The sequence below is a fragment of the Macrobrachium nipponense genome, chromosome 45 (genome assembly GCF_015104395.2).
Source record: "Macrobrachium nipponense isolate FS-2020 chromosome 45, ASM1510439v2, whole genome shotgun sequence".
NCBI lineage: Eukaryota > Metazoa > Arthropoda > Malacostraca > Decapoda > Palaemonidae > Macrobrachium > Macrobrachium nipponense.
In genome coordinates, this window is record NC_061105.1 from 14372730 (window position 1) to 14382693 (window position 9964).

The 9964-nt window shown below is 35.9% G+C and overlaps 1 protein-coding gene across 2 annotated transcripts in view; it reads right to left on the reverse strand.

Annotated features, from left to right (window-relative positions):
• Nucleotides 1-3077: 3077 nt before the first annotated feature.
• The window catches only part of LOC135214102 (uncharacterized), an 11197-nt gene continuing 4310 nt past the window's right edge, over nt 3078-9964 (reverse strand). Inside the window, exons 1-2 of one of the 2 annotated variants that reach the window (XM_064248205.1) lie at nt 8067-8292; nt 3078-5603 (exon numbers count right to left, since the gene is read on the reverse strand). In XM_064248205.1, the coding sequence (XP_064104275.1) occupies nt 3283-5412 (2130 nt within the window). In that variant the 5' untranslated portion in view covers nt 5413-5603; nt 8067-8292 and the 3' untranslated portion in view covers nt 3078-3282. Of the gene's footprint in view, nt 5604-8066; nt 8293-9964 lie in introns of those variants that run through there. The other variant, XM_064248204.1, reaches the window with a different exon arrangement.

Genomic DNA, 9964 nt, shown 5'->3' on the forward strand with positions numbered 1-9964 from the left:
TTTTTGAATGTTCAGAAGTGTGTGAGAAACTGCTAGAGAGACTGAAAAGGTCGCTTGGGGAATTATAGGCTACGGATTTGCAATTGGCGAGCGTATATATATACTGTTTACAGAGGGCCAAGTCCTTGAAAAAGACTTGGTCATTATTTGAACAAGTCTTTCCTGATAAATAGCTTAAATGTCTGAGTGATAAGAAAAGCCACCAAATTGTTCGAAGTTAATAGGTTCTTTTTCACATATCATTCTCAGATTTAAGACAGGCTATAAAATCTGTTGAAGTGGATAAGGACTAATAGAATATTTTTTTCTATTCATAGAGATCTGCTGAGTTTATAGACGAGTGCATTAACCTATGGAAACTGTTGTAGACATTAAGAGAATTTTATCTTTGCAATCTTGTTTCAAAGTGAGTGAAAATACCAGACGAAAATTTATATTTCCAGTAATTCGTCAATGTGAAAAAAAATCTTAGTTTTGAGTTTTAAAAAAACTCATGCGTTTTGTCGTTCAAGAAAAACGAAATATGAAAAACTAAAAATGCTGAAAAAAGTAAAAAAAAAAAAAAAATAAAAAATCATTTTTAGACCTGAATATAATTTTGGTTTGTTTTTTCTATTTCATGTTTTAATACAATATAAATTTTGCGTTCTATTATATTTTTCTAAAATTTTTTGGTTTGTCCATTTGGTTAAGTTTTAGTGATCGAATTAATTTTATCGCATTTTCAACATTTATTATTATTATTATTATTATTATTATTATTATTATTATTATTATTATTATTATTATTATTATTATTATTATTATTATCAATTTCGGAATAGGATGAAGTTATCTACCTCGAAAACCTACCCAATAAAATGTGCTACTTAATTACGGCAATGTTATTCATCATCTGGTGTGTACATATATATATATATATATATATATATGTATATATATATATATATATATATATATATATATATATATATATATATATATATATGTGTGTGTGTGTGTGTGTGTGTATATATATATATATATATATATATATATATATATATATATATATATATATATATATATATATATATATATATATATATTCATTCAAATAATTAAGCCTCGAAGTGTCGCGAAAGATAGCCCCAAGAAGCGACTACGTATATACCTCGCGCGCGGCTACCAATCTCTTCTTAACAAGGTGTAATACCTGTGTCTCGCCTCAGTGAGGTGTAACACCTGCGTCTGGCCTTAGCAGGGTGTATAATATACCTGTCTCGCCTCCATAAAGTACATACGTAGTAACTACAGAAAGACCGCCGGCAGATTCAAAATGCACTTGTTAGCCATTTACCGTCCGAGGGTGGTGGGGGGAACACCAGCGTCCCGTAATGTTGTTACCCTAATCCCTTGATCCACCCCCTCCCCTAACCCAACCCCCCTTCCCCTGAACAACAAACCTCATATACATACGAGCCATTTTTATAGGAGGGTTGCATGCAACCACTCGAAATTAATGAAGAGTCAGACGTGTGTCCCTGATCCTGTAAATATTTCAATCGGCAGATTTATGACCCGGCATTCATGGCGTTTGTTGGGGAAGTGGAGCTCTCTCTCACTCCTCTCTCTCTTTGATACTGCTTTTTACTTTTATAGAAGTTTCTCTCTCTCTCTCTCTCTTTAAAAACATTTGTTTATAAGTCTCTCTCTCTCTCTTTGATACCGTTTTTTTCTTCTATAGAAGTCTCTCTCTCTCTTTAAAGATATTTGTTTATGTCTCTCTCTCTCTGTCTGATACCGTTTTTTTTAAATTCTATAGAAGGCTCTCTCTCTCTCTTTAAAAACATTTGTTTATGTCTCTCGCTCTCTCTCTTTGTTACCGTTTTTTACTTTTATAGAAATTTCTTTAAAAACATTTGTTTATACGTCTCTCTCTCTCCCTTTGATACCGTTTTTTACTTTTATAGAAGTCTCTTTCTCTTTAAAAGTATTGTTTATACGTCTCTCTCTCTCTCTTTTTCATTCAGTATCTTTTTAGTCGATACTATTTTTTACTTTTATAGAAGTCTCTCTCTCTCTCTCTTTCTCAATCTTTAATATCAGGTATTTTTTCCACTTTCCATACACGGTAGGATTCTCTTTCTTTAAAACAATTTTATTTTTTATTATTATACGTCTCTCTCTCTCTCTCTTGTATTCGGTAATTTTTTTTAATCTCCATACATATTTTGGGTTCTCTATCTCTTATTCAGGACTCTTACACCCCGATAAATGATAGGGTCTATCTTTAAAAAAAAAAAAAAAAAAAAAAAAAATTTTTTTTTTTTTTCTTACCCTACCCTACAGTCGGGTATAGGTATTGACTGATATTCCACTGTAGTATCTCTCTATCTTCGTTTTCATACGCAAACAGGCTTCCTCATTCCAGGTAATCAATGCTGCAATCATGCAAGCATTGACACCAAGAAAATGACCCAGATGACATATCCGTTTACTCATCGCACCGATAATTAATTATGCAGTGGGAAAATGAATTTTCTTAAAAACTGATTTATCCTAATTTACCTTTGCATAGTGTTTGGGTTCAGTGTGTTTTACACCGAAAACACGAAGGTTTATTAGGTGCCAGTATTTGATCTAGCATAGCTCCCGTAAAAAAACACTCGTCAGTAGAAAGTTATCAAATTTTTTGGTGTTTTCTCATTTTGCATTTGTTTTATTAATGTATATTTCCATTTAGTTTCTACATCTTGCATTTTTCAAAATTTAATTCATTCTCCTTTTTTGGGTATTTTATCCATTTTGCGTTTTTGTGTAGGATTTCTACGTTTCGCGTTAGAGGGTATTTTCGCCTTTTTTGTATATTTTTTCCATTGTGCATTTATGAGTATATTATCCATATTGCAATTTTAGCATTTAATTAATTTTGCATTTTTTTATATTTACTCCATTTTGCATTTTTGGTCTTTTCTCCATTTTCCATTATATTTCCGAGAGCTTGAGATTCGACACACAAAACCGGGCATTTAGTACCAAATGAGAGTCGTTTATAGAGAAACAAACCAATTATAGAAAATACCTTTTTATTTGCAGCTAAATGTTCAATAAAACTCCCTCACAAACTATTTCTGATACTTCGAATGCACATGGCCATGTGCATTTTCAGCTAGAATTAGTCTAATAGATAGTGAACATTATCTTCAAAATGGAACTAAAACAACACACTTAAAACAATTAACCTAAGAAAAAAAAAACCAGTTAGTTTTCTCGGTGGAAAAATGCTCAGAAAGGAACTTCTCATTCAAAGAAGTTGGTCTTCAGTGACCTCATATTTGGATGATTGCCTGTTTTTCGAAAGGGTGTCCCTGGAAATCTGGCACCAGCGTTTTTTCTGTAGCGTTTGGTAATCGAGCCTGCAGTTTTTCTTGGACAGGATTTGCCTCTGATACTTTGCAAAGGTTGTCGCATATTGGAACCTCTACTGCCACCATTTTGACCTCTACTTCCACCATTTTGACCTCTACTGCCACCATTTTGGACAAAAGCTTCATACAGTCTGAACAGGTGTTCATTTTCTCCTTCAATGCCAGGGAACCTAGCGTCATCATAACTGTAATATTCTTCGCCATCATCTTCAACAGGAGAATCCTCCTCCTCCTCCTCTTCTTCTTCTTCTTCACATTCATCTGAATCTTCTGTATATGCTTCAGGAGGACCAGCGTCACTGGCTCTCTGAACAGCATCTGATATTTCGCCTAGTTTTGCTCGTAAAGAAGCAACCTCTTTTCTGAGTCTTGAATTCTCCTGTTCAAGTTGAAGTGTTCTAAGGCTGTCTCTGGTTAGCTGCTGATGGTCTCTGGCCAAATAATACTGCAAAAAACCATTATTGTAGTAGCTTTTTCTTAGATCAGTTTTGTACTGTGATGTTTTGTGGTTGAACACACCAAGTGGTTTCCTCTTTACCTGAGTGCCGCCATTTGTCCTGCTGTGGCGCTGCCCCACGTTATAATTGCTATAGTCCTTTTGTTGCATATCAGTTTCTTTCTCTGAACAGTTTGGGTTTTGTTGCCTGTGAGACTTTCTTTCCTGGTAGGGGCTGATAGTAGTGTGATGCATTCCAGCGCTTCTAGACTCGATTTTGTTTTCTAGAATTTCTCTTTCACTTTCGGCAATCTGAAAAGCCCTTCCGTCCTTGTGTTGATATACTTCACTGCGAATTCCACCAGGCGGTTGTGAGTAAGATCCATGCTGTGATGTTCCAAGTTCGCGTGCTCTGTTCTGTTGCATTTCCGTGTGACAGCGCTGGATCAAATCATGTGGTCCACGTTTGCCTTTGTCCTCAGAGCTTATTGTCTCAGTGTTAGAGACGTGCAGTTGTAACTGGTTTCTTCTGTGATTAAAGTTCAGTGTTTTGTCTGAGCATTGCAGTGACTCAGCTCCAGACGCCATTGCTCTGAGTGATATACCCTCTTCACTGCCTCCGCCTTCATCAGCGCTGCAGTTTCTGGGATGGCAACTGGTCTGTATCGGTGGATCATACCCAAAGTTTCTCCTGACATCTGCAGATATTCTCTCAAAGTTTCCCATTGTGATATGTTCCTCTCTTTCCACAATATTCTCTGGTTTGACTGCTCTCTTGTTTTGGGTTGTTTTTTTCTCTCCAAAGGTTGTTCTCTTACTTTCTGCATTTGCTGATCTTTCATCTTCCCTCAGAGATACTTTAACTGCTCTTTCACCTTCTTTACTGAGCTTAATGTTTTTTTCTTTAGGTTTTCTCTTTCTTTTTACAGTTGATATTTGACCTTTGGCTGATACACTTTCATTCCCTTCGGTTTGTATTTGACCCTCCAAATTCTGCTGTACATCATTACTTAGAACTGGTTTCTCGCTTTCTCCCATAACTCTTTCGTCCCATTGTCCTACACTTCTTTCATCTTTCGCAGGCGCTACCTGAGATCTTCCTAGAGGACCTTTGACTTTTCTGTTAGTTGCTTTAGAAAGCTTCTCAACAGCATTTTGATCTCCCTCAGACTTACTGCTTCTACGAGCAACCTTCCGCTTAGAGCGCCTCAGACTTTTATTTTTGGATGATTGCTCGGGGGAAGAAGCATCATTTGGTAATGCATTTTGTCTAGTCTGGTCTGGCATTGATGATGATGTGCCTAGTAAAGTATCTGTAGACTGAGCTGAGGACACTGATGGATAGTTGGAAGGACCTTGATCAGATGCAACCATAGCTGGGCTATGTGAGGTGTCAGGGGAGTGCTCATGCAAGTCCCACTGACTTGTCTGCTCGGGTTGCACTGCCCGAGGTCTGCTGTGGGTTAAAGACGAAGAAATTGTAGTAGAAGACTCTTGGATGCCTGTGTGAGATGCCCCCCACTCTGAAGATTCCTCTGAAATTGAGGTCCTGTGGCCCACAGACATCTCTTCAGGCACTGTGTGACTGGTACTTCCAGTGCTTCTTTCTGTTTCACTAATTTCTTCTAAGGAATTTGCAGAAATATGTGTAGTCGGTTGGTTTTCTGAATTGTTGTCGCATACCTTTAGCACTACGCTTTCAAAGGGAAACTTGCTTATATATTGCTGAGCTGTTTTCAAATCTCCAAATATTTCTCCTGAAAAAAAAAAAATTTAATTAAGTGGAAATTTACACGAAGATAAAATCGTGGTTATCTTATGGGAACAGAAGTAGCAAAAGGTACAAATATTATTTGAAATTTTGAAAAAAAAAAAAAAAAAATCAAAATCATCTACCACGATTTCAAGTCAATATATTATGAATCTCCTACAGAAAACGGAATATGCTTTGTTTTCGATAATAATAATAATAATAATAATAATAATAATAATAATAATAATAATAATAATAATAAAAATGTTATTTGTTAAAGAGGATGGCAGCATCAGTGAATTGATTTTATATATGGTCTTTTCAATTCTTCATATTATTCTCTTATCATCAGAGCTGATATTTGCTAATAGCTGGCCGATGTTCAGCTATTAGCGAATATCAGTCGTGAGTAGAAGAGAATAATAAGAAAAATTGAAAAGACCACATATAAAATCAATTCCACTGATGCTGCCATCCTCTTTAACAAAACATGTTTGAGAGAGGGTCCCCTACCTTCAAATAATAATAATAATAATAATAATAATAATAATAATAATAATAATAATAATAATAATAATAATAATAATAATAATAATCAGTTCTATGAGTTAATACTTTTAAAGGTAACTAAAAATTAGACCACATTTTTGTCATGGAGTTTATTTCGTCTTCCGTTTTGTCTGTAGCGAGTTCCATCTGATCAAACATTCCAGAACTCATCCATCATAAGATCCAGTTATGGTCGTTGTTTTCATGCAGATGGATAACTTCTTTCGTTTAGACTTACAATTCACTATAGATTACAAGTTGAACTTCTAGAACAGGTCAATAAAAATGAGTGCTATAACTTTTAAAGCAGAAATAGTCATGGTAGCGTTTTTAAGTGAGATATGGGACGGCGAGAATCAGAACTAAAAACCAAAATATTCATCGTATACTAAATAACAAAAGTTTTATTATCAGCTTGAATATTCATCGTATACTAAATAACAAAACAGTTTTATTAGCTTGAATATTCATGTTTACAACGTCTTCTGTACGGCTATAACTCTCTCAATCCCTTAATCTCTAGTACTATTTTGTTTTTCCTTTGTGCGCCAACGCTGTTACCTCCTCGGTCACTTCGTTGCCTCTTCATAACATTAACCAACCAAACGCCGGATGGACTCGGTCTGGGAAATCCCTTGGGGAGTGTGGATTAAATCGCCCAATCTCAGATCAGAGGATTATCAACTCTGTTTATAATCTCTGCTAACCGTCTTGGGTCTTGGAGGAAGCACGTGCAAAATAAGCCTAGTCCTAGGCTCAAGGCCGGTCCTGAGTCAGGCTTACCCCGTTGTTTGGGGCGATTGTCGCTTATTCCGGGTGATTGTCGCGCATCTGCCATCTTCCCCAGGACACCAACGTAGAGAGAGAGGAGAGAGAGAGAGAGAGAGAGAGAGAGAGAGATTGTAAGTAATCTCGAGTCACAAAGTCTAAGGGAGAGATAACATTACCAAATGTAAACTGAAAGCCATCACACACACACACACACACACAGATATATATTATATATATATATATATATATATATATATATATATATATATAACCGTGTATATATATATATATATATATATATATATATTATATAACGTGTGGTATAGATATATTATATATATATATATATATATATATATATATATATATATATATATATATATATATATATATATGTGTGTGTGTGTGTGTGTGTGTAGAGAGAGAGAAACTTTTATAATCGTGAATATGAGAGAGAGAGAGAGAGAGAGAGAGAGATTTGAAAGAAATCCTTAACTTCTGCATTACAAAACTTCGTAGCAAGATTCCTTTTAATCTACAATTATCATTCAATTATTATATAATATTCCACTCTTTTCTTAGTCATATTCATGTATGTCTTTGTAGTCAGTTATTTCGAATAATATAAACCAGGTGTGAAATTAGTCTATAGATTACTGTACAACTCAACGCACTAGCCTCTTCACGGTTCCGAATACTTAAAAGCGAAATTGATTGTTGGTGTCTGTGGACTGGCGTTGCAACAGCAATGGTTGTGGACCCCGATTCAAGTAATATGTTCTCAAGAAAAACATGGAATACGAAGAATATGATTTTGGCTGTAATCCGAATAGTTTAATCAATTTAACCCCCAAGTCTGTATTGTGGAACCGAAGGGCTCATTGAAATTAAACATTGGAAAGTACGTAATATAATAATAATAATAATAATAATAATAATAATAATAATAATAATAATAATAATAATAATAATAATAATAAGGGACTATTGATAGCTGCTAGTTTTATCCATATTGTACATTAATACTACCACTTGTCCCGTTAGCAATAAGAACGGTAAAAATAACTACTTTTATGCATATCGTACTAAAGCTACCACCACTCCTTTCATCAGTAACGACAATATAATAAAAACAAATAAGTTTTACCTATATTTTACTAAGACTACTGCTTCCACATCTTCCACTGGTAAATGATGGGTAAAGAAAGTGGAACTATGGCCATATGCATGAATTAACTCAAAATAGTACTACGTAGGCCAATCCACACACAGTTCATAGTTTTCGAATTTGTCTTTTGAGTTGCAGATTGAGAAATCCTAAGAAAATGACAGTTTTTTTCGAATTTGGGCGCAAATGTTACACCACGTGACCGGTTTCTTCATGGGCAGGAAAGGGTTGAGGCAGAGAGTTCTGGAAGACGAAGGAAAAGGGTATAGAGAATAGGGGGGGGGGGGGGTGGAGGAAGGAGGGAGAGGGTGGGTAGGGATTGAAGCAAATTTTGCGAGGCTAGATTACGTTGCCAGTCAACGCCGAAGTCAAACGCAACAAATTCTCGTTTCTGGCATTTGTATATCGTGCAGAACTTTAGGTAAAGTTTACCCAAATGTAAAGAGATCATCAAAACGACATTTGCAACCCTCTATAGTTACTTAAAAGCAAACCAAATAAACCCTGTGTGGCATCTGACATGTCGATTCAAATCTTGTCTACCGGCTGTGACGAGCTACGGGGACCGAGTCACCGAGGGCCCATAACTTGGCGTCACTTGGGAATAAAGGGTTTCGCCATCGTTTATTGACGTATCTCTGGTGACGAATTCAGTTATCCAGATTACTCCCATCCCTAATTTCGAGGACACAACTTTTGGGGGGGAAAAGTCAAAGGTGGCTTACGTACTGACCTCCATATAATTTTGAAGTGACCATCTCGGCCTATTTACTTGACAGAGATATTGGTGCCACAAAGAAAAGCCCGTTTGACAATGTTCGTATATTGATAAATATTAGAAACCGTTGCTTTAAATTTAGATAAGTTATAGTTAACGGGTCAAAACGAAGGCATGGACAGTTATCCCAGGTTAGAATGCAAGTAATACAATATTTTATTACTATTACAGAAATGTTGTCACGTGCGCACACGAATGGCAAAGATTCGAAGAAAGCCGGTAACGTGAACTTACGAAACAAAAGCGTCTAGAAATATGAGCTCGATGCGAAGTCCAAGTAATTCACACTTTCCTATTATCACCTCCGTAACTAGACTCTCTCTCTCTCTCTCTCTCTCTCTCTCTCTCTCTCTTTCTCTCTCTCTCTCTCGTTAGAAAAAAAAAATATTTCGTTCACTGACTGAGGGTGCGCCTAACAGCTGTAGGGTACTAATATTCTATTTACGTAACTTGTGCACAGTTTTGTGTATCTACGATATTCCTTTGCCCAAGTCACAGAATTAATAGTCAAGCGATTTGGTATTTTATAACGCACGTCAGACCAAGGTCTGGACCTCGTCTTCCCGCCTATATTTGTCTACTTCGGCAGTCGCCATATTGTCTGCCCTTTTACATTTATGATTTTTATCACAGATCTTTGCAGTTTTCGATCGCTGCTACGTATCCATTGTATTTCATATCTCGTAGTTTTGTTTTTTCAATTTGTCCCAGCGCAGGTGAAAATATCCAACTGTTATTTGGGTGTACAAGAGCGAAATATTGGCTATAAAAACAGCTTATACGTTAAGGTAACGGTGCGGGTAATGTTTGAACGGAAGAATGGTATCCTGGTAGTTCGAATTTCGTCAAATACATTTGGCTCATTATAGCCAGCCATTCAGACGTTTGTTCTTCTGTCGTTATATAGTAAATACGAATATATATAATCCATTATTGAAAGTTTAGAAGATATTATGACCCTATGAATTTTAAGAAAAATGGTATGAACATGTCAGCGAGAGAATTCGTTCAAAGGATTTTCTTTGTCAGTTAGTCCTTAACGATCTCTCTCTCTCTCTCTCTCTCTCTCTCTCTCTCTCTCTCTCTCTCATTATTAATT